A 26,350-nucleotide genomic window follows, 5' to 3' on the forward strand; every position below is an offset into this window, starting at 1 on the left:
TTCAAGTCCAAGTTGTTTTAATTTCTTTTTCAGATGGAATGCTGCCGCTTCTCCAGGAATTAAGCAATACCGTGAGTTTTCAAAGTGCGGTAATCAAACACGGTTATCATGATAATTACAATTTAAACGGTAATACTAACCGTCGGGAATTTTCCCATGGTTTATCGTTATACCGGTAATTGTTACGTCCCTAATTATGATCAGGTTTACATCTACAAAGTTTCCTTAAAAATCTGAATAACATGAACAACTTGAACTGTCTTAAGAAAAACAAGTGCAATTTTAACAATATTCTGCCTCTGTTTATCATTTATCATTTATACATGTGTGTTAAAATCGTACAAAACATTTAGTAACAGTCAGAATATTGGTAAAATTGCATTTACTTTTCTTAAGACATTTCCGTTTGTTCATATTTGTTCAGGATATTCACATTTTTTTATAAAAGTATAGTTTGGTAATGTAAACATTTTCATGTAATTTTACTTTTTTACACCAAAAAAATAAATAAATAAAGAGAACATTAGGGGTTTTCATTATTTATAGGTTATTATGATAAGATTTCACTGGTCTGACCCACTTGAAATCTAATTGGACTGTATGTGTCTGTATTTGGAACCTGAATTAGAATGATTTCGACATCATTGATTGTTAATATCTAAAGTGGAATTTTTTTGATCAGAATATTGGAAAAATATTCAAAGAGAAATAAAAGGATGTTTGTCCATAGACCTACCAATGAAACCATCACATTTTATACTGGGCATAATACCTGAGAACCTTCAGGAAAACAGTCAAACAAAACTGCTTTGAATACTTTTACTAATTGAAACAAAGTAATAACAACCTCCTGGTTAAAGCCACAACCCCCCACAATAGTTCAATGGAGGGACAGAATTCAGGATGTGTACAACATGGAATATACCACTGCAGTGTTACAAATGAAAAGAGAAATATTCATGAGCAATTGGACCCACATTAAGTCACATTTTAATTTGATGTAAGTGTTGTTGCTTTTTATTGTTGTTGCTGTTGTGGATTTCTATTTTGTTCTATCTCAGATTCTGAAAGAATGTCAAGGTTCTACCATGTTGTATTTTAATGGCTGATGTTGATCTCTCCTGAATATTCTGGTCCCTGTGGCCTAGGACTTGAAACAACCATGGGCTACCACCCCTATTAAGACTGAAACGTGTAAATATATTTCTATTTCTGTTATATAATGATTTGTTACAATGCACTGTATGGCTACACATGTGAAATCTAAATAAAAAGAAGCTCAAAAAAAAAAAAAAAAGTGTAATTTTTGCATTTCACCAATTCATCCCGTGGTCCAGACTGGACCCTTTGGTGGGCCATATTTGGTCCCCGGGCCGCATATTTGACACCTACGTCTTAGAGTTACCCGGGTTTATACTGTAGACTCCAGGCCAACACAGAAGACACAGCTCACCTTCACAAAGCACCCAGGGAGAAGAAGAAGAAGTCAAAGAAAGAAAAAGGAAATGTGAATGTGCCTTGGAAATGTTACAGGTGTAGGAAAAGAGTTTGACAGTCATGAATTTATAATGGCAAGTGTGACTGTAAGGAGACATAATTAATGCACTCAGTAAAAGAGCAGCGGCGCAGAGCAGACAGCTTGTACCCAGTGAGACCGAAGAGATCAAGGCGACACCATTTCTTTTTTTTAATGTATCTGTGCATGCTTTGTTAGCCCAAGGCCTGGATCCTGCTGAGCACTGCTAGTTATGATTTCCTCAGAGTCACCTTTTTGAATACTATATGTAAATGCATTCCTATGAATTGCATGTAGTGCATTCACATAGTCAGTAAGGAAAAATGTGTTTACCACGTAGCACTTTAACCCATAAAGACCCAAACATCCACTGGCAACCGAAACCATCAACTGATCTAAACTGTTACTATTGATCCACTAATCCTATCAATCCATGTAAATAATTGATGTCAAATACAGTTTGTCATCTTTTCACTGTCATCAGATATGACCCATTTGGACGTTCAGAGGCTCCGTAGTGAGCGTGGAAACACCGTCATTGTTACGACTCTGGGTCATAATTTGGTCATTTATGTGTATATGTATATGTTTTGTGTTTAGTGTGTGTGTTCTCCCCCGTCCTATAGGTGTGCTGTACCCTTTTTGTGTCTGTCCTGTTTTTTTGTAGGTGAAGCTGGTGATTGGTGGAGCAAGATAACCCGGCCCCTTTAAAAATGACACTGATCCTTAGGGGTGTAAGAAAATATCGGTTCTGCAATATATCGCAATATTTATTTCACAATACTGTATCGATATCGAAAAGAACTGTATCGATATTTTTAGGTTTTATTCAGATGCAGATATGGCGGAGGTCCATTTTTGTTTTTTGTTTTTCTTTTTTTGTTTATATTTTATTTATTATTATTTAACACTCTTTTATTAGATAATGTTACCTCCTTTGTTGGGATTGCACAAAAATAATATTATTATGTTCGTTCTGAACTAATAGAATATGAAAACTTGAACAGGATCTTAAACTGTAATGTCTGTAAAACATAATTTAAGTTTGAACACAGGAACATTTTGTGATATAGCATTAGATCCTGTTCTGATCAAATGAAAAAAAACTTCTCTATCGGTTCTACCTGTTCACTTAACACAGGTGATTCCACTAATTATCCCATCATCCCATCATGAGGAGTTGTGCTCATCAAAATGGGCTGGTTCAGTGAATGGTTGGAACAAATGCATGACAGGACTTTTGCTTTATGGAGCTGGGATTCTCCACCACTGCTGATCAGTAAATTAAATCTAGAACTAGAAAAGCACTCGGAGAGCACAGACCTCAGCCAAGGCAGACTAGCCCCCCCCCATCACCACCAAAATTTAGTCATTTGTTCCTTGTGCCAGTATCAATATTTCTTGAAATTTTCATCCAAATCCATCCATAACTTTTTGAGTTATCTTGCTAACAGACAGACAGACAAAACAACCAACGTTGGCAAAAACATAACCTCCTTGGTGGAGGTAAAAAGCCGTAATTTACACTGAAAAATGCAAAAAATAGAGGATAATATCTTAATAAATGGGGGAAAATCACTTCAAAAAAGTTAAATATAGAGGAAAAAAACATTTTGGAACTGCCACAAAAGTAGCACTGGGTCTTTATGGGTTCAAATGATAATGAGAACCACTTTACAGCAGTAAAAAGGTTTCATGAATAGGTTATTAATTAGGTTGTAAAGACCTCACTTATTAATAATAAGCTCCTATAACACATTAGAAAACAGGGACATTACTGACCTGCTGCAAAGTACTGAACCCACATCACATTTACTGAGCTTCCTTTTTCTTCTCTGTCACCTGACATTTACTTGGAATACTACCACTGCTGTGCTCGGAAAGTTTAATTTGCATTTCAACTCAGAGTAAAATGTGAGGAAACTGTTAGATATTAGCATAATAGTAATACATTACCTTTGCACTGTACTGTCTAGCCATGTGTAGCTGTCACATTGCTGTTATATTCTGTATAATCACAACAAATTAATTTTATAAGAGCTAATGTTAAGTATGTGCAATATGTAGCATGGGCATAATTTGACTTTCACTAAGATTGATGACAGCGCTGTATTATACAAACTAGAGGTGAAAAAAATCATATATTTTCTAACTAAATACTGGCATACATTAACTAAATAAACAAAAACACCACCTGAACTTGTTGGCTAATGTTTATCACTTTAAAAATGATAATATAATTCGCCTTCGCAAGTCACTTCACCTTTTGGGATTTATAAATGGAATTAATTCATTGGTAAACAGTTTAGCACAGTAACTTATATAGTAGGCTAACATGATCCAACTGGCTAGATTTAACATTTTACAGCTTTTCCAATCAGTGAGCCAATAAAAACTGTGATAACTTCTTTATGTTTATAACTCATAACGTTAATGATTACAACCTAATTAATAACAAAATTATAAACCACTCATTAAAAACAAGTGGTGCTAGGTACAACAAACCCCGCCCCTCGCACATATTGTAGCTTATTTTGGCATCGATCCAGCTGATGTCATCATGTCCATGTGTGTGTTGATGTCAGCATATCAACTGCCTCTATATATGTGCCAAGTTTGAAGTGAATTGAAAGAAAATTGATGTTTTATAAGCTAATGGGAGATTTAAAAAAAGAAAAATTGAAAAATTCACAAAAAACTTTAACTTTGACCTGTTGTTCCTAAAATGTAATCAGAGCTATTCTGTGTCAATGGCAATCTGTAAACCCAGTTTAGTACAAATTCAACCAATAGTTTTGCTGCTACAGACATGTGAAATTTCCCCCATTATAAGTAAATGGGGGAACAAAATTATTTAAAAATTCATAAAAATTTTTGACTTTGACCTACTTTTCCCAAAATGTAATCACTTCTATTCTGGGTCACTAGCAGTCTATGAACCCAATTTGGTATGAATTCAACCAATGGTTTTGCTGCTAGAGACATGTGAAATTTCCCCCATTATAAGTAAATAGGAGAAAAAAAAAAATTTTAAAAATTCATAAAAAAATTTGAACTTAGACCTACCTTTCCCAAAATGTAACCACATCTACTCTGGGTCACTGACAATCTGTAAACCCAATTTGGTATGAATTTAACTAATAGTTTTGCTGCTACAGACATGTGAAATTTCCCTCATTATAAGTAAACTGGGGGGGGGGGGGGGGATTATGTAAAAATTCATAACAAATTTTAATTGTGACCTATTGTTCCTAAAACGTAACCAGATCTATTCTGGTGTCACTGGCAATCTATGAACCCAATTTGGTATGAATTCAACCAATAATTTTAATTTTAATTTTAGGAATTCAATGAATAGTTTTGCTGCTAGAGACGTGTGAAATTTCCCTATTATAAGTAAATGGGGAAAAAAAAGATTTTCAAAATTCATAAAAAATTTCAGCTTTGACCGACTTTTCCCAAAATGTAACCACATCTATTCTGGGTCACTGGCAATCTATATATCCAATTTAGTACAAATTCAACCAATGGTTTTGCTGCTAGAGACGTGTGAAATTTCCCCCATTATAAGTAAATGGGGAAAAAATTCTTTTAAAAATTCATAAATAATTTGAACTTTGACCTATTGTTCCTAAAATGTAATCAGATCTATTCTGGGTCACTGGTAATCTATAAATCTAATTTGGTATGAATTCAACCAATAATTTTGCTGCTAGAGACATGTGAAATTTCCCCCATTATATGGAAAAGGGGGAAAAAAATATTTAAAAAATTCATAAAATTTTTTTTACTTTGACCTACTTTACCCAAAATGGAATCAGATCTATTCTGGGTCACTGGCAATCTATAAATCTAATTTGGTTTGAATTCAACCAATAGTTTTGCTGCTAGAGTGTTAACAAACAAAAAAACACACAAAGAAACAAACAAACAGACAAACCAAAAACAATACCCCTTGCCCCCTCTTCTGAGGGGGCGGGGTAAAAATGGTGGTAAAAGAAACATGTATGTAATGTGGTTTTGTGCATATATTACACTCCAGAAAACCAGTTTCTTCAACTACTCCCTTTATTATTCTTTTCATCCATGTGTTATTGCTGTTCTAACCTCCTGTCACATGTGATGTTGAGAAAAGCCTCAGTTCTGCTTGTAAATAGATTTGCTGGTGCACATTTTACACCTGCACCTCGATACCATCGTTCTTCTCACACCTATTTCTCTCAGCTTTTCCTCTTGCCTTTGTTGATCCTCACTTCTACCTGTAATAGGTTTCATCAGTACGCTGACTTGAATACAATGAATAACAATTTTTAAAAATGTGGTAAAATAAGGCCGTTTTGGACCATTCCATTTTTTACCTGCATTTTACTACCATAAAGAACAATGGTAGTTAGGTTATTAAAATGTTTCATTTTTAAAGTGAAAACAGATGCTTAAATGAGGCTACGCACACCAAGACATAGCCTACTATCAATACAACGTGTAACAATGTCAACAATTATCCTCGAGAGCTCTCAGTGAAACATTTGCCAGTCATTCAGGGTTTTTCAATAAGAGGCAGAAAAAGAGAAAAATCCATTCGAAAAATCTCTCGGAGGTGCTTTGTTTGAGAGTTAATTTCATAAAATACTCCTCAATCCGACCGCTGCAGTCTAGAGCTTTCAATGCCCCTAGTCCTTTGTGTTGAGTTTTGAGGATTTGCGGTCATCCTGCTCAAAACTGACACCATTTTTATCTTAACATTAAGCCTCTTTGTTGAGGGTTGGAACTGTGCTACATACAAAATCCCAGCTTCTGGTACGGTAAATTTATCAGTATTGACTGAAAACATACAAACCTGAAAAACCCCAAATACATGTATATAGGGGTGTTGGAAAATATCGGTTCTGCAATGTATCACAATATTTCATTTCACAATACTGTATCGATATTTAAAAGTACTGTATTGATATTTTTAGGTATTTATTCAAATGCAGATATTGTGGAGGTTCTTTTTTTTTTTCCTTTATTGTTTATATCTTATTTATTATTATTTAACACTATTTTATTAAATAATGGTTATTTGAATCATCCTAAAAGCACATTTTACTGTTTGAGAGGCAGATGTTAGTTCCTTTGTTGGGATTGAACTAAAATAATGTGATGATGTTAGTTAATAGAATATGAACATTTGAACAGGATCTTAACCCTTTCATGCACAGTGGTCACTACAGTGGACAATTATTCTACAGCTGTTCTCTTATTATTCATGGGTTTTGTTGTTTTAGTTCCATATCAGCCAACACAGTGGACACTTATGCATCGACCCAAACACTGCAATTCATCCCATTATTGTAACTTTGCTGTTCTTGATAAACCTGATCTGCACTAACATGTTTGAGTGGAAATCAATTGCTAATTGTTATTAGACTGTAATGAACACAGGGTTTTTTTTTAAGCAAAAAGGCTTATTTTTGCATATCATCTCCATGAAGTGAATAATAATTCGTATTAGGGTGTGTTGAAATGGGAGAAAACATCATATTCGCAGCATTAAAAAAGTTTTTATCGCATAGTTTTCCATATCACTTTCCGATATAAGGTTGAAAATACATGTTTCTTTGCTTCAAAAATTAAATGTATGGTGTCCAGCTGAGTGGACATTTTTGTAACTCCTAAAAAAACAAACAAACAAACAAAAAAAACTCAATCACACTTTTTTTTTTATGCCTAAAGAGGAATGAAATCACTCAGGAAAAATATCTTGACTAAGGTTCTCATAATTCATGCATGAAAGGGTTAAACTGTAATATCTGTAAAATCTAATTTAAGTTTGAACACAGGAAGAATTTGTGATACAGCATTAGATCCTGTTGTGATCAAATAAAAATGTGTTTAGTATTTTGTGCACATTTCTGGTGTAATTCAATTCTTCCAGGAAATAATCATTTTAAAAAAAGAAACAAACAAAAAAATCGCCTTTTTAACAGTATCATGATATATCGTGATATATCGTATCGTGATCTTAGTATTGCGATTTGTATTGTATCGCCTTTTTTTAACAGTATCATGATATATCGTGATATATCGTATTGTGATCTTAGTATTGCGATACTGCGATTTGTATCGTATCGCCTTTTTTAAAAACAGTATCATGATATATTGTATCGTGATCTTAGTATTGCGATTTGTATCGTATCACCAGATTCTTGCCAATACACATCCCTACATGTAAAGCAAAACATTCTAAAAACCAACCCCGACAACATAAAAACCACACTACACAGCCACATATGGATGCGCATTAACCAAATCATATCTACACTTGCTAACGTCTACCCTTCCCCTGTTCCTCTATCTGACTTTCTTGTACCTTTCTTTCCATCCATCATTCAGTCAGGTGCTTTTACAGAAACTGGAGCTTCTCCCAACATCACCAGCATTACATGGAAGCAACATTTTGTGTGAGAGTCTGATAGTCTGACACCTGCACCACAGCAAAGCATCATCAAAATAACATTTTCGACAACTAGCAAAAATAAAAAATGTGTTCCCTCATTGCCTTTAAATTCTACTTTAAATTATGTGAGTTTAACAGTGCAAGAGTTGCTACATGTGTTCTTGACATTCTAGTCACTAAAAAGTAAATTAGGTCATTAATTCCATTACAAAAATACTAAAATCTGTTCATTAGCTATAATTACAATAGATTATTTTTCAGTTAACTGGTATTTTTTTATGTTTGTAGTGTGTCACAGGTGGACAGAAAAAATAAGTGAAAGTCCTGAAATGGAGCCCAGTGCAAACATAGAAATGTCTAGGGCAGGGGTCTACAACTCATTTTCTTTCAGAAGCCACATTCAGTCCAATTTGATCTCCAGTGGGCCGGAGCCGTAAAATAATAGCATAATAACCTATAAATAATGACAACTCCATATTTTTGTCTTTGTTTTAGTGCAAAAAACCCCCATTAAATTATGAAAGTACTTACTTTTAGAAACTATCCAAACAAAAAAAAGGAAATAACCTGAAAATACTAACATTTCTTAAGAAAAATCAGTGCAATTTTTACAATACTATGCCTCAACTTATCATTTCTACATGTGCATGATGGATCAGATCTACAAAGACACTAAACACTGAGTAACAGGCAGAAAATTGTGAAAATTAGATATTTCAGGTTGTTCATATTTGTTCAGGTTATTCACATTTGATTGTTACAGGATAGTTTGTAAATGTAAATATTTTCATAATTTAATGTTATTTTTTGCACTAAAACAAAGACAAAAAATTGAAGTTGTCATTATTTATAGGGATAATGTAATTTTTTTTTTTTTTCACATCAAACCGAGAAGAAAATATGGAGTCATTCTTTTTTGTAGGTTCTTCTGCTGTTGTTATTTGACTGTAGATCATATTGGTCTGTATGTGGAACCTGAACTAAAATGACTTCCACAGCCTTGAGTGTGGAATTTTTGCACTTTGCAAAAACATCCCACGGGCCGGGTTGGAACCTTTGGCGGGCCACACTTGGCCCCTGGGCCGCATGTTTGAGACCCCTGGTCTAGGGAGTAAATATTGCATGAAAAGCTGATTGAAGAACACAGTCCCATCAGCTCTAGCTCCTCTGCGGGACATTAGGGTCATCCTGGCTGCTCTCCAGTAGCTCATCCTCTGAAAAACTGATGTGAAGGCAGGTGTCATTCATGGGAGATGAGAAGGGCGGCAGTTGTCCGCAGGTGTCCGAATGTGGCGGCAGGGAGACGGGGGGCGCCTCGGGGTACGACTCAGCAGGAGACAGAAGTGCTTGGTTCCTCTCCTCCTGGGGACTGTCACAGCCGCTGGAGGCTGTTAAAAACGTCCCACGGTCCCCGAACAGGTCGTCGTCATCACGCAGCGGTGAGAGCAGGGACTTTGTTTCAGAGCGGACGCCCGAGTCCTCGCTGGCCGAACAGGAACTGCTCTCGCCGTTACTGAGGGAGTGGAAGTCGCCGGATGACAAGGAGCTGGGGGTGACGTCTGGGAAGGAGAGGCTGCTGCTGCGACTGGGGGCCCCGTCGGTGGTGGTCACCTCTAGAGGCGTGGGTACCGATGTGACCTCTGACCCCGGAGACAGGGTTCTGCTGGCCCTCTTTCGGTTCATAGACGGTGGAGGAGGGTCGAGTTTAGGGATTGTACACCTGCCAGGAAAAAACACATAAAAAACAGAGGTATGTTTAGTGAAGCCCTGATAATAAAAGCCATGTTCTTACTATTATGAATGTTTTTACTCTTGCTTCCATCATGTATTTGATCTTATCACTCCTTTTCAAATATGCAATACATGTGTATCCGAAATCCTGATTTGTTCTGGAGCACTGATGATGACAAGATGAAATGGTTGTTTAGTTTTAATGTATATAAATTAGCGTTATTTGTTTGTAAAGCCTGGAAAAAGCAGCAGACGTGTTTGTTTAAATAGGTCAGTATTTTGTTTTGTTCATATCTATTGTGTGCCTATTGTCTGGTGTTTGATTTTTGGTTTGTATTTTTGGTGTCTTATAAGCCCATGTAAGGGCTGGGCATGTTTTTTAATGCAAGACACAATAATAAAAACATTCATTCATTCATTCATTCATTCATATGCAAAGGAAGTCATACTTTGTTTTCATGTATATGTACAGGTTTTTGTTTGTTTTGTTTTCTTATAATCAGTTTCATTTGTAAAGACTATTTGGGATTACTAGGTTTTGTTACATATTTGAAATACATGAATAAATAAATAAATAAATATTACTTTTTAAATCCTTGGCACTAAAAATTACGGAACGTTTTTAAGGAATTACTCCCATCTTTTTAAATTAATTTGTTGTATTAATGATTGTATTTATTCTATTTATTCTTACAATGGAGGTCAAATTTATTTCTATAGCACATTTCTAACAACGCAAAGTGTCCAAAGTGCTGAAAAAAGATAAAGGTAAAAATACAAAATATAATAAAGCTAATAAAACTACATGCAGGGTGTTTGCTTTTTATCCAAATAAAAATTCCAGACTTTTTCAAAACTGCAATGTTTTCCCCCCAGACCTTGACTTTATGTTCTTTTATACTTGTGTGCCGACTTTTTTGGTTGAGATTGTACCTGTTGTGTGTAGTAGAAAAGTTCATTTTAATAAATGCATGAATTAATGAATGCAGTAAATTATGTTTTACTGACAGAAACATTTTCAAAACATGAAAATCACAAAAGTGCATGAATATCACACAAACAAGTTTCACTAGAATCATTCCAGTAGCGACCGCTTAGTGAAATCAGATCTTTTTTTATATGCTTTCCTCATGTATTTTTTTTTTTTTTATTATCTTAAAAGATTATGTGTCTTTGATCGTACTCTAAAATTTGCCTATGAGAGAAATTTTTTCTACGCTTTATCAAGACTTCCACACAAAATTCCAGACTTTTCAAGATCTGGAAAACAGCATTTCAAAATTCCATCCTTTTTAAGTCAGTCAAGACCTGCACAAGAACCCTGGATATACAGTCGCAGGAAAAATAATTAGACCATCAAAAGTAATCAGAAACAATGGTTATGGAATCAAGTACTAACTCCTGTATGTATCATGTGACTTAAACAGACAGAAAAGAAAACATGGAATGCCTAAAAGCACTGTTTTTGTCAGTACAATGCCATAGATATTGATGGAAGAACTGAAGTGATTTTGGTTATTATCAAGAAAACATGGAAAATGGCTAGATATCAGCTCTGAAATTAAACTAATATGAACTATTTTTGTTGTTATTATTATATTTGTCCAAACAAATGTACCTTTAGTTGTACCAGGCATTAAAATGAACAAGAAATGGAAGAAAACAAGGGGTGGTCTAATAATTTTTTCTGCGACTGTAGATATAGAAGATAAGATATACTAAAAACTGATAAAACAGATACACAATAATAAATACAACCAGCAGTTAAAACAAATAACAGTCACACACTCTTGTATTAAAAGCCAGTGCAAATAGGTGTGTCTTTAAAAGAGATTTAAAGTGCTCAATGGACTGTGCACATGTGATACGATGGGGTGGAGAGTTCCAGACCTGCTACAGAAAAGGCTCTGTCGCCTTAAGTCTACAGGTGGGTTCTTGGTACGTCTAAAAACAGGTGATTTGAGGATATAGATTAGGTGTAATACGTAATTGTGATTGTGCTGACTCCAAAATTTTGTGACTGAGTGTTTTTTTTTTTTAACATATGTGTCCGAATGTGAATGCACTGTTGTCCAAAACAAACTTCTTGTATGGGACAATAAAGTTAAAGGTGGGGTGTGGGATGTTTTCCTGGAGCATTTTTTACTATATTGCAGTGGTTCCCAACCTTTTTTGGCTCGTGACCCCATTTTAACATCACACATTTCTGGGGAACCCAGACATTCAAAACAGACACTTTAATTTTGCTGAAATTTGTTTTTGATCATGTAATAGTTTGCTATACTATGTTTCAAATACAGGTTAATTTTAGATGACATTTAGTCTATATAATGTATATTATTATGGATGGAGGCAGTAAAGCCAGGTGTAGATTACTGCACAAAGGGAGAATTTGATTTTCCTTGGTCAGGATATGTACAGTCAGTCCAGCTTGGATTTACAAGGCTGACAATTAATACTGAACAAACAAGAACTCAAACTATGAATTATGAAAGAGCTGCAGCATCTGAAACCGACCACAATGAACATTTGACAGATAAACAGAACCTCAGAGCTGCAGTTTCAGACTCACAGTTTATTATGACTTTTATGTGTTGTGATTGTCTCTCTCAACTCACCATATATTTCGTATTAGTAGCTAATTTTTTAACATTTTTTTTTTTCAATTATCAGATATTTCAGGCGACCCCACATGGGGTCCCGACCCCAAGGTTGAAAAACACTGCTACATTGCTTAAAATCCCCTTCACACCCCAATGACAACCAATTAATTAAATGCCCTAACACAAAAATTTAAAAAAAATTGTCACCTGTGGAACGGACAGGACTGAAAAAACACCATCCGATCATTTTAAGCGCCCAATTGAAATGACTGAATGGTGATATGTCTATCAAACTCAACTGCCATTTGTCCCTCCCCCTCTGTTCGTACCCCTCTTCGTGCATGAATTGTGCGTTCTCAGAGGCTTGGAGCACTTGTACAGGAAACGAAGCCAGAACCAGAGCTTAACTATATTAGTTACATTAGGATGGAAAGTTCACCAGCAAACTGTTTTGTCACCAACATAAATCAGTCGGAAATGTAACGTTAGTCAGATAGGAATGAACTGGGGCTGTTCTGTAAGAGCGGGGGTGTCGGAGAAGACTGAATGAGGTATGCATGCATCGGGGCCGGAGCCGAGTGAATTGTTGCTGTGCAGCACTCGTGAATCCTCGGGAACAAGGATTGCGCGTTCCAGTACACTGGAGGCGTGGCTTCGGGGGGATGTCTGAAGAAAGGGGTGTGGACTTTTCAATTGAGTATTTTCAAAATGTAGCTTATTTGAACCGTTTTTCTAAGATCTCATACCCCACCTTTAACTCTGATCCTGATTTTGACCAAGGTTGTAAGAGTTTTGGATTTTTCATTATAGTTTAGTTTTATTTAGCTTTGACTTGTTTTTGCTCTAATTCAGTTAGTTTTAATTTGCTTTTTGAGCAGGTTTGCTAGTTTTGTTTTTTTTCTAAATGCTTAGTTTTAGTTTAGTTTTAGTGTTACTTTTAGTTTTTTTCATATCTTATCTTCTTCGACGTCGTATTCACATAAATCCCAGACAGGACTCTGCTGCTTTAGTCTCCATGTTTCCAGGCACAGTCTTGACCAGAAGACGATTCTAAACCAAGTGACGGACCGTGGAGTGTTGTATGATGCCAGCAGCTAAAATTGCTGGAGTGAAATAAATCGATTTCATATCAATCCAACATTAACAAAAACAAAAACAAAGGGAATTTTATCCATAATTTTTATACATTTTAGTTAGTTTTCTAAGCACACAATACAGTTTCAGTTAGTTATGGTTTTTTTCCTTTTCAGTGTAGTTTTGCTTTATTTCTGTTGATGAAAACATTTTTTCAATTCTAGTTTTCGTCATTTCGTTAGTTTTCGTTAACGATAATAACCTTGACTTAGACCAAGGTTATAATAGTTTTGGATTTTTCCTTATACTTTAGTTTTATTTAGTCTTAACTTTTTTTTCCTCTAATTCAGTTAGTTTTAATATGTTTTTAGAGCAGGTTTGCTAGTTTTCATTAGTTTTCGTTATTTTCTAAATGCTTAGTTTTAGTTTGGTTTTTTTATATCGTATCTTCTTCGTTGTCATATTCAAATAAATCCCAGACAGGACTCTGCTGCTTTCTCCCAACTTTAGTCTCCATGTTTCCAGGTAGAGTGAGGACAAGAAGACGACTCTAAATGACAAGTGACGAGAAGTGACGAACCGTTAAATATCATATGATGCCAGCAGTTAAAATTGCTTGAGGGAAATAAATCGATGTCATATCAATCTGACATCGACAAAAACAAAGGGAATTTTATCCATAATTTTTATACGTTTTAGTTAGTTTTGTAAGCACACAATACAGTTTCAGTTAGTTATCTTTTCTTTTCTTTTGATTATAGTTTTTATTTATTTCAGTTAACGAAAACATTTTTTCAATTCTAGCTTTCGTCATTTTGTTAGTTTTCGTTAACGATAATAACCTTGATTTAGACCAAAGTTAAAATAGTTTTGGATTTTTCATTATACTTTAGTTTTATTTAGTTTTGACTTTTTTTTTTCTCTAATTCAGTTAGTTTTAATTAGTTTTTAGAGCAGGTTTGCTAGTTTTCATTAGTTTTCGTTATTTTCTAAATGCTTAGTTTTAGTTTTTTTTTTTAATATCTTATTTTCTTCGTTGTCGTATTCAAATAAATCCCAGACAGGACTCTGCTGCTTTCTCCCAACTTTAGTCTCCATGTTTCCAGGTAGAGTGAGGATGAGAAGACAACTCTAAATGACAAGTGACGAGAAGTGACGAACTGTTAAATATCATATGATGCCAGCAGCTAAAATTGCTTGAGGGAAATAAATCGATGTCATATCAATCCGACATTGACAAAAGCAAAAATGAAGGGAATTTTATCCATAATTTTTATACGTTTTATTCAGTTTTGTAAGCACACAATACAGTTTCAGTTAGTTATCATTTTTTCCTTTTCAGTGTAGTTTTTGTTTATTTCAGTTAAGGAAAATGTTTTTTCAATTCTAGTTTTCGTCATTTTGCTAGTTTTCGTTAACGATAATAACCTTGATTTAGACCAAAGTTAAAATAGTTTTGGATTTTTCATTATACTTTAGTTTTATTTAGTTTTGACTTTTTTTTTTTCCTCTAATTCAGTTAGTTTTAATTAGTTTTTAGAGCAGGTTTGCTAGTTTTCATTAGTTTTCGTTATTTTCTAAATGCTTAGTTTTAGTTTTTTTTTTAATATCTTATTTTCTTCGTTGTCGTATTCAAATAAATCCCAGACAGGACTCTGCTGCTTTCTCCCAACTTTAGTCTCCATGTTTCCAGGTAGAGTGGAGACCAGAAGACGACTCTAAACCACAAGTGACAACAAGTGACGAACTGTTAAATATCATATGGTGCCAGCATCTAAAATTGCTTGAGAGAAATAAATTGATGTCATATCAGTCTGACATTGACAAAAGCAAAAATGAAGGGAATTTTATCCATAATTTTAATGTTTTATTCAGTTTTGTAAGCACGCAGTACAGTTTCAGTTAGTTATCATTTTTTTCCTTTTCATTGTAGTTTTTATTTATTTCAGTTAACGAAAATGTTTTTACAATTCTAGTTTTCGTCATTTCTTTAACGATAATAACCTTGATTTAGACATGATCAAAAATATAGACGCACAAACCCAATTTCCTCCATCTCTTCCATTCACGTTCAGTGCAGCATTATCAATCCTCTGCGCCAAGAAGCAGTGTGAGACTAAGCCTCAAGCCAGATTTGCTCTCTATTATTCACATTATACCCCATTAAACTGAGCACAGAGTGACGTAAGCTGTTACTACACAAGGCAGACTCTCTTTCTCTCTTGCAATTTTGGGTATCCAGGGATTTATCTACTTTGCACAGCTCCCCTGTTGAGAAACTAGAGGGGCAGAGGAAAAAGAGAAGTGGGGGTAAGGAAGCGAGGAAAAGAGCTGGCGGCTTTATCCTCCTTTGCTGATGACACTAGACACACATACATATGCTGGAAATAGCTCCACTGCAGCAGTAGCATGATGAGCACCTGTGAGCACACACATACACACCCTGAGTAATCACAGTCATTCTCCTGGAAAATGAGCCCTGACAAAAGCCTGCTAACAAGCCTGGCTTCCTCCCATGACTCCTCCCTGTTGCATTAAACTGGTGGCTGCTAACTTTGTTCCTCTGCGTGTTGCTGTCTCGATAATGAACTTATGTGACCTGCTGATATGTTTAGTGTCGCTGCTTTCGGTGCGTGGATGGTGAGGACAACTACAGCAGCAGCAGCAGCAGCAGCAGCAGCAGCAGACTTGTAATGATGTAGGGAAAGCGTCTCATTAAGTAGTTAAGACTTAGAAGTAGCGAGATGCTTCCGACGCCAAAAAATGAGAGCAAATGAAGGAAAACGAGGCCGTAAAAGTCAAGTCAACCACTAACTCCAGCGCTGTAAGTATCACACTTTTTTAATGACTTCATATAATTTACTGTCTTAACCCATAAAGACCCAAACATCCACTGGCAACCAAATCATTTACTGATACAGAAAGTTTAATCCTTGTTGATCCACTAATCCTATCAATATATGTAAATAACTGTGTAAAATACAGTTTGTCGTCTTTTCATGGTCATCAGATATGATCCATTTGGATGTTCAGAGGCTCCGTAGTAAAAATGAAAACACAGTCATCTTCTACAACATTGATTCACCAGTAAAACCCACAGAGTTGGATCAGTGACAGTGGACAGACACACTTGATTTATGCTCAGTTAATGACAGATTTAACTGAAAAAAGTCACTTTTTCTTCTGTTTTCTCTGTTTCCGATATAATAACCTTCAACTTTAACCTAAGCTGTTATGAACATTTACATGATTGATAAATTAACCCTTTCATGCACGAATTATGAGAACCTTGATCAAATTTTTTTCCTGAGTGTTTTTATTCCTCTTTAGGCATGAAAAAAACAATGTGATTAAAAATGTTCTTACGCAAAATAAATAAAAATTAAAATAAAAATAACTGAAAAAAAAAAAATTAAAAATACATTAAAAAAAAAATAATGAAAAAAAAAATTCTTATGAACCTATTTTTAATGAAGTTGCCAAAATGTCCACTCAGCTGGACACCACATGTTTAATTTTTGATGCACAGAAACATGTATTTACTGATAAATTGTGTGAAAACTATGGGGAGGGCTTGTGATTCTGGGGGTTTATGCTCAGGAGAGATCTACATAATGTTACCAATTCATGTCAGAAAAGATATATAGTGTCTTAAATCTTTAATAAAGAAATGTGTAAAAAAAAAAAAAAAAAAAAAAAAAAAAACCCAAAAAAACAACAACGAAAAGAACAACAAAATCCATGAATATACAAGAGAACAGCTATAGAATAGCTGTCCACTGTAGTGACCAGTGTGCATGAAAGGGTTAAATATAGAACAGTATATGATTTACACTGAAAAAATGCAGAAAAAAGAGGATAATATCACAATAAATGGTGGAAAATCACTTAAGAGAAGTAATATATAGAGGAAAAAAATATTTTGAAACTGCCATGACAGTAGCACTAGGTCTTTATCCAAATATCCAAATAATTTAATAACAATCATTAATAATGTAACATGCCATGCCCTATTAACATATCAAATCTGTACTACATATTTAAAATTGTAGAGTTTGCTCCATTCCGACCATTAGGATGTCATATATGTGTTTACATTGGCACTGGCAGTGTTTGTGTTTTTTGTTTGTAATTTTCAATGAAAAAGTGAATAAAAAATAAAAGCAAAATTTGCTTTATCCAAATAATTTAAAAATAATCATTAATAATGTAATATGCCATGCCCTATTAGTGCATTAAATCTCTACTACATATGTAAAATCGTAGTTTGCTCCATTCGGACTATTAGGATCCTCTCTAACTGTAGCATATGGACTGTATGTTCCTATTTTACATCACATATGTGTGTTTACTGTGGCACTGGCAGTGTTTGTGTTTTTTATTTGTAATTTTCAATGAACAAGTGAATTAAAAAAAAAAAGCAAAATTCACTTTATCCAGATAATTTCATAATAATCATTAATAATGTAAAATGCCATGCCCTGTTGGTACATTAACTCTCTACTACATATGTAAAGTTATTGTTTTGATGTTTTTAACAGTTCCTCAGCCTCCAGTTACCTTTGCAAACTGAAAGTTTTTCTCCCCTCTGAGAATAATTTTTGTGTTCAGTCTGAAAATGCATCGCTCTCTCCGTTATATTATCATAACTTTGACTCAGCAGTCCTTTTTTCTGTCACATTGACACGTCTCTCTGCCTCACTGCCCTATCTCCCTCAAGGTTGTGTTTTCCTTCCATTTTTCTCCCCCCCCTCTCTATATTACTCCATCTTTGTCTCTCCATTCATCTCCGGCTAGTCTTATTCAGCCTACCTGCCATGTATCTGGGCTGATGTTGTCTTTTTATTTAAGCCTTTCTCCTTTAGCTTAGAAGGGAGAAAAAGTGTGTGAAAGAGTAGTGAAAGAGAGGGAGGCTAGGATTTAGGGGGAAAATTAAATTTAAAAATTCATAAAGTACGCACTATGTTAAAAAAGTTTCTGTATTACCATCTGTGGAATAAAATTGTGGAACAAATTGTGTGTGGAGATAAAACAAACATCAAACCTAATTCAGTTTAAAAAAGACAGAAAGGAGGGAGGTGTTCAATGCCCTGAAGGAGGTTTTTAAAATGAACATCCCACAAAGCTTCACAGTGGCAGTTTTGGGAGTAATACCTGAAGGTCTGGATAGAAAAGCAGATAAATACCTTTTGAACATATTATTCACCGCTGCCTTAACCCTTTCATGCACGAATTATGAGAACCTTAATCAAGATTTTTTTCCCTGAGCGTTTTCATTTCTCTTTAAACATGAAAAAACAATGTGATTGAAAAATTTCTTATTAAAAATAAATAAATAAATAAACAGACAAAATAAATAAAAATTAAAACTTTAAAAAAAAATATAATAATAATAATAATAATAATAATAATAATAATAATACTCAGCTGGACACCATGCATTTAATTTTTGAAGCAAAGAAACACATATTTACTGATAAATTGTGTGAAAACTATGGGGGGGGGGGCTTGTGATTCTGGGGGTTTATGCTCAGGGGAGATCTACACAAGGTCATTCATGTCAGAAAAGATATGTAGTGTCTTAAAACTTTAATAAAGATATGTGTAAAAAAAAACCCAAAACAAACAAACAAACAAAAAATCCATGAATATACAAGAGAACAGCTGTAGAATAGCTGTCCACTGGAGTGACCAGTATGGATGAAAGGGTTAAAGTCTAGAACCATCAGTTGGATGAAACCAGAGCCTCCTTCATGTAATACATGGATTCAAAAAGTTTGGGATATTTACCAGATGGAGCAGATCACATACGTGCTCAGGCTTCAGAAAACCATATTTACTAAAAGATGGGAACCTATGTTACCTTTACTGCTGCAATAATATTTACTGGTGATGCAAGAATACCCCATGTTATCAAGGTGCTCTCCTTCTACTTCTGATGAAGATTTATATCTACAGCCTTTTTTATATTTATTTTTTTATTTTTTAGAGTGAACATTGTTTGCTATAATTGTTATTGCTTTCTCAAATTTCATCATATGTGCTTGTGGAGGTGTATGAGAATACATTTTCAGCTGTGTAGGGGGAAAAGAAATTAATAACTGAAAAAAAGAGAAAATCTAATTAAAATTAAGTTTTTAAAAAAGACAGAAAGAATTGATTCTTGTGAGGTACAGTATTTAATAATGACAATGACGGCTGTTTGTTTTTGGATAATGTTGTATTAATAAATATGCTGTAATTATAGAAGAAAACTGTTGAATTGTTGAGTCTGTTTGTATGACTGTACTGCCATGATCATATTGTTGTGTATAATTCAATTACAGCATTATGTATTAGTTGTGGTTTAATGCTAAAATTAGGAAAAATGTACTGTTTGATTGTTGTATTAAGTTAGTGATAAAGGTGTAAAAGCACTTGAGGGGTAGGATTAAATAAGTTTATACTTCTTCCTACTCCTTTTGCAAAATTCAGACTTGCACATACTTGAAGATAGATTCTGCTTATTTAAATGTTATTTTGTTTTTGTCTAATTTTTGCTATGTTTTATTTTGTTTCTTTGCATGTTCAAAATAAATCAATAAATAATAAATAAAATAAATAACACATTTGGAAATTCTGTCTCATGTAGCTTCTTTAAATCCACGATCCAGTTGGATTCCCTATGTCAAACTGCACATCTACACACAGTTATTTAGTGTAGTCTTTTTGTATGAAAAGAACCATAACAGTAATATTAGACTGAGCTCATTTTCATTCTTCTTGTTCATATTTTTTAGCTCTGACAGTCTAAAGAATATGAGATTCTTCACCTCGACTGTGTGGGTGGTTTTACATTACCTTCATTCCACTAATCACCTATTCTTTGTCAATAGAGGATTAAATCCACATTTCAGCAAAATATTCCTTTCTCGTGGCTTAGTCAGACTTTTCATTTCAAACTAAAGGAGACAATTCAGTGTCTACTCATGTCAGACCAGCACTTTATACGCTATTACTGCTGTAATAGCACTACTGGGTTTTTCAGGTTTTTTGAAGATGTATTTAATGACATTTGGACAGCCTCTACTTTCAGTGTGAAAACAAAAGGAACGTGCACTGACGTGAAATTTCACACACATGGGTGTTTCTATGAAACTGGGTACATTTTAGTACCTGGCCCCTTACCAGCTTTTTAGACCCACAAATAAAAAGTAAATTTAGACATATTTACCCCCAGTATGTACCTAATGATCACCTCAGATAAATGCAAAAAATATATATACTCTTGCTCTGAGCCATCCCAAAATTAATTAATTTTTAATAAAATATTGGGGCCAAAAATAGGACACAAAAAAACTACCTAGGTGTTAGTGCATTTTTTCTTGAAAACATCACTTGAAATGGTCTTATATACCACTATAAATAAAGACACTGTGTTAAATTTGATGATCCTACTGGTTTTTCTAATCCAGACATGCAGGTTTTTCATGAATCTCAGTCTCATTCCAGGTTTTGTAATGTACCCTATGGTGTCCACTTGCGTTACATGCAGAACCTGCCCAGTTAAACACAAATAAATCACAAATGATTTTGGAACAGCGGTCATTTTTGTAAAACACTCTGCCACTCAATTTCCTAAAAGTACCTGTGAGAGAATAAAGAGATATTTTTTTAAAAAAAGAGTAGCACGTAATTTTCGTGTCCTTTTGACCGTGTTACATGCAGATTTTTGTATTAAATATAATGTGAAAAAATAATATAAAAATATGTTTCATCTGAAAAATACTTTCTCTTTTGGTCTCAGTAAGTATTTATTTTTAAAATAGACCCAAAGTGCTTCCTAATTTGCTTCATAACATTAGTCTAAATCTGGTTTGAATTTTTAGCCCCCACGTTCTGTTTTTAGGGACCAGTTTCATAGAAGCACCCACATCACAGTGAAAAATAAAGTGGTTTTAGGCTAGCATTATTTTGGGAATTCAGTTGAAATTATTTAGTCCAAGTCGTCCAGATTGAGATATTTAATTGTGGGTATCAAGTACTACCATTTAAGATTAACGCAATGAACACAGAAGACTTGTAATAAAAAAAGGCTGCAGATTCTCTTTATCCAAATTGCACTTCATTTGTTATTGTTCAGCATAAAATGAAATGACTTTATTTCCTTATGCTTCTCACATAGTGCTGTTAGTCGGACATGCAACACTATGAGAGGTCTGTGATGCCGTATGTCTGAGGATGGGCTTATTACATTCTCCATCTGGAAGAGGATGATTTAGGTAGAGTCAGTGAAGCAAAACATGCAGATGACGAAAACGCAAATTTTTGTGCACACAAATACCCACCCCCCTCAGACAGACACACAAAGAAACAGGTGTAAAATGCAGCGAGACAGGCACATCAAGTGGTACCTCTGTCCTGACTTCTACCCTGACACTTTTACAGTTCAGGTTGAAGCTCTCCTGGAAAAATAATACCCAACTTTGACAGGAACATTTCTTCTATTCTTACGGAAGTGTGAGAGACAAAACAAGTGCTCAGAGTCCAGCAAAACTGTGGCAAACACAGACAGTGCCCGCGTGCAGAGGACGTGTGCTTCGGTGATTACCTCGATGCTAATGCAGTTATGAATTTGCAGGGCCGCAGTCGCGTGGAAATGGAGCTTATTATGAAGTCATTAGCAGAGAAATCAGCTGCGAAACCGAGACACACGAACCAGCAAACACCCACACGGTTCATCCACCACATGCCCAGTTCAGTCCATGCATGTGCTACAGACAGACACACACAGTGTCCACATGCTGGTTGTCATCAGTTATACTCACATAAAGAGGGAGGAGAAGGGGCAGAGAGGAAGAAAGGAGGAGGAGGAGGAGATGAGGAAGAAGGGGGGCTAGGCAGTGGCAAAAGGGCTCCCCGGGCTCCCAGGGAGAGGCAGGCTGGTGCAGGGAGAGGGGGGCGGACCATGAAACGCATGAACTGTGGGTTAAAGGCAGCGGCTGCCGGTTGGATGTTAATCTGGGTTTGTTTGTTAGGGCAGAGTGACAGACGGTGGAAAAGACTGGTGATATCTCATTGGAACATGGGGGATGGTTATAAGAGGAAGAGGATGAGCAGGAGAGGGTCCTCGCACCTGTACCAAAGAGAGGGAACAATTAGACAAAAACAAAAAAATAAAATTAAATAAAAATGGTGGGTGGGGGTGGAGAAGAATAGTGGATTTGAAAAGGCTGCATTAGTGAATGAATGCATTATTAGCACATTAAGGCCACCATTTAAAAAAGGGGTGCCCAATCCTGGCCCTCAAGAGCTGATATCCTGCATGTTTTAGGGCACAGGTGTCAAACATGTAGCCCGGGGGCCAAAACCGGCCCGCCAAAGGTTCCAGTCTGGTCCGTGAGACGAATTTACAAAATGCAAAATGCAAAAATTACCCTGAAGATATTAACAGTCAAGGGCATCAAACTGAAAAATAACAGCATAATAAGCTAGAAATAATGACTCCAAATTTTCTTCTTGGTTTAATGTGAGAAAAATAATAGGACATTATGCCTATAAATAATGGCAACACCAATTTATTGCAAAGAACATTAAATTCTGATATCCTTTAACAATAAAATGTCAATAACCTGAACACAAATGAACAACCTGAAATGTCTAAAGAAAAATAAGTAAAATTTTAACAATATCGTGCCTGTTTTGTGCCTCGGTAGATCTGATCTGTAATGCACATGTATAAATCATAAGTTGAGGCATAATATTGATCAAATTGTACTTGTTTTTCGTCATAAATTTCTTTTTTTTTTTCAGGTTATTCACATCTTTTTTGTTTTGGATAGTGTGTAAAATGAAAATAGTTTCATCATTTAATGTTATTTTTTGCACTAAAAAATCTGGAGTTGTCATTATTTATAGGTTATTATGTTATTATTTTACTGGTCCGACCCACTGGAGATCAAATTGGGCTGAACGTGGCCCCTGAAAGAAAATGAGTTTGACACCCCTGTTTTAGGATGTATTCTCACCAGGAAAGTCTGATAGTTCCCTTGCTTTGGGCTGGACCAAATGTGTTTTTTCTTTTTCTTTTTTTTTCTTTTTTTTTTTTTTTTTGGTGCGGTTCACTTTCACATTGTACCTTTTTGGACCAAAATCTGTAAACAAAACCACGTGTGCTGAGGTCGTTCATCCACTGGACAGAAATGAGTAGCGTTGATTAAAGCGCAAAGTTCAAAGTGAAAGGAGGGAATCATGATAATTTTGCGTGCTGTTTTTGTTATCGTCATGGCAATATGGTTTTTACAGATGCAGACGTTTGCACAAATGTTTGAGCAGCGAGAGCGTTTGATGCAACGTCAGGTTTACAATATTGTAGAACTCATTTCTCAATGACGAAGACACAGGGCAAGACAGCTACGGAGGACAGCGCTCATGTGTGCACATCATGTTGTGACTGTTGCTCTTCACGCGAGACGTAACAGGTATGACGTTGGAATTATGCTCGTATATCAACAGACTGTTATCAAAAAGCATTAGTGCTCCGTACTGCTTACCTATGTGTAGCTATCTTATATCGCCGTTAAGTTTAGCCAGGTACAGAATTCCTTAACGCAGGTAAAGTTTATTGGGGGTGATGAAATCGTTCATTTTTCTTTTCAAGCACAACAGACAAATCTAACTGGAGTTCTGAAAAAGAAATGCCCGCATGTTACTGTTTTGCATAAGCACTGAATCCAACCCATACCCATACTGAAGCTCAATTACCAGGAACATAAATGAAAATGATACTGGCTTTGACCTTTGACCTCTGCCTTTCTACAGTGACAATATGAACTAATAATGCACCATTTCCACAATAGTAATAAATACCAAATATCAAAAATACCCTTAGGAAAAAGTAGTATAGAGTACTGCAAGAATCTTATTGTATTTTGGGATATTTTATTCTCGTAATATTATAGAAATTACTATCAAAAAACCAACTGTGTCGGATCGGGTCTGGGCTGCTTTCACACCTCAAACGAACCGCACCAGGAACCACGCTGAGACCACCTCTTCAGCTGGGTCTCTGTTCGCTTGTTTGGTCTGTAACAGAGTTCTGTGGTTTTTTTTCACACCAGCCCAAAAGGTCTGAACCAAGGGAGCAAACGAACTCTGGTCTGTTTTAAACGGACCAAACTAAGTAGGTGTGAACACACCTCAAGTTGTTTCCCTCTTCTGACACACCTGATTCAAATGATCAGCCTATCATCACGCTCTGCAGAAGCCTGGTAACGACCGTCAGGTGCGCTGAAAGAGGGAAACATCTAAAACATGCAGGGTAGTAGAGCTTGAGGACCAGGATTGGGCATCCCTGATCTAAAACATAATGAAAATGAACATTTTTTTAATTTGGCACCCTCAAGTGGCAGTGTGCAAAAAGACAGGATCTGGGGATGAGCAGACAACAGTGAGTAGGCCTGCCTAGGTTCGTCACAATTATTACATAATCACCATACTGCAGTTATTTGTGCTAAGTGCTGTCGTTTTGCATAATCGTGCCAATCATCTCCATTCACATGTTAAAAAACACGTGAATAAAACTAACAGAAATGTCATATTTCCACATCACTGGCAGTTACAGTACTTAAAAACATTATGTCAAGAAAAAAAATGTATTGTTTTAATTTATGTTGTCCAGTGTTCAAGGCAATAACTGTTTTCCTTCTTCACTAGGTGTATTACATGTATATGAATAAAATGTTTTAAGGCCTTCATTGACTTCAGCTGCAGGAGCTTTCAGACCTGTATCTGAAGGTCTGAATTACAGACAGACCTTTTTTTCTAATTTCTCCTGTTAATAAGTCAAAATGCTGCTGTCAATTGTGAAACTTCCCCATGGTGGGATCAATAAAATCTTATCTTAAATGTTTGTTTGTTTATTTATTTATTTCGAATATTGCAATAAAATCAAACAACAAAAGATTTATATAAAAAAAATAAAAATAAAAAAAAAAACATTCAAAAAGGAGCGGGATGAAGTTTAATTTATAATCTCCCACCTCTTTATTCCATCCTTCACCTTCCCTAAACTCCTATGTCAGATTCCCTATGTAACTCAAAAATCCTCATATATCAGATTAAATTCTGACAACGCATAAAACACAAAATTCCCGTACATATCAAGGAACGTTCCTACTTAGTCTGAAACCTCGTTTTGATCCGATCGCATTTATGATGTTAAAAGTACTGCAATGTGCTTTTCTACCAACAGTTGCTTTCTTTTTCAAAACAAAAATCTTGAATTGAATAAAATCTATTCATTGCTTAACAGAACTTTTATTCCGTAAACATTATTTTCCTGTCACGCTGTTAAGTTTCTAAAAATTACTTGAAGATACATACACCTGCAGTGACTGAAATAACACTTCAGATGAGTGACATAGAACACAGTGTTCAAAGTAGCTGTACTGTTTTGTTGAGTCTATTAATTTAACTTGCAGAGGTGAACGTCGTACTTAAATGTCAGCACAGCCACCATCAATCCTGTATCCATGTTGTTATTATTATTTTTTTAAACCCAGCCTGTAATTGAGGACTGGCTTTTATTTGTTTGTGTCAACCTCGACATCAGCTATTATTAGCAACTCAGCTTGTAAATGGCTTTTTATTTTGTATTTGTGGAAATATGGTCTACTCTTTATCACAGTGTGACAGTAAACATAAGTTACTAAATTGTGACAGATCTGGTTCTATTCACCACTGATGTGGGCACACTGAATGCACTGAGAGCAGCACAAAACCTGCTATTTCTTCTCTCATTTTCAATATATAAGTGGAAGTTATACCATGATAAACTGGTTGATTGTAACCCTTAGGGGTCTGAGCCTATTTTGACCATTTTTGAGTACTTTTGATTTTGCCTTTATATACTATATAAAGAAATGTTTATTATACCCATGTTTGGTATCTTTTTTTTCAGCACAACTTCATCTATCTCATCTGCCTATTATTTTTTTCCACTTTAAC

General features: G+C 35.2%; 1 protein-coding gene across 2 annotated transcripts in view; it reads right to left on the bottom strand.

Moving 5' to 3' along the window:
- Positions 1-7,873: 7,873 nt before the first annotated feature.
- Positions 7,874-26,350, bottom strand: part of LOC115430320 (carboxyl-terminal PDZ ligand of neuronal nitric oxide synthase protein) — a 146,840-nt gene continuing 128,363 nt past the window's right edge. The window contains exons 11-12 of one of the 2 annotated variants that reach the window (XM_030150270.1): positions 9,066-9,675; positions 7,874-8,318 (exon numbers count right to left, since the gene is read on the bottom strand). In XM_030150270.1, coding sequence (XP_030006130.1) covers positions 9,114-9,675 — 562 coding nt within the window. In that variant the 3' untranslated portion in view covers positions 7,874-8,318; positions 9,066-9,113. Of the gene's footprint in view, positions 8,319-9,065; positions 9,676-22,170; positions 22,479-26,350 lie in introns of those variants that run through there. The other variant, XR_003936922.1, reaches the window with a different exon arrangement.

Source organism: Sphaeramia orbicularis, chromosome 12 (assembly GCF_902148855.1).
Source record: "Sphaeramia orbicularis chromosome 12, fSphaOr1.1, whole genome shotgun sequence".
Taxonomy (NCBI): Eukaryota; Metazoa; Chordata; class Actinopteri; order Kurtiformes; family Apogonidae; genus Sphaeramia; species Sphaeramia orbicularis.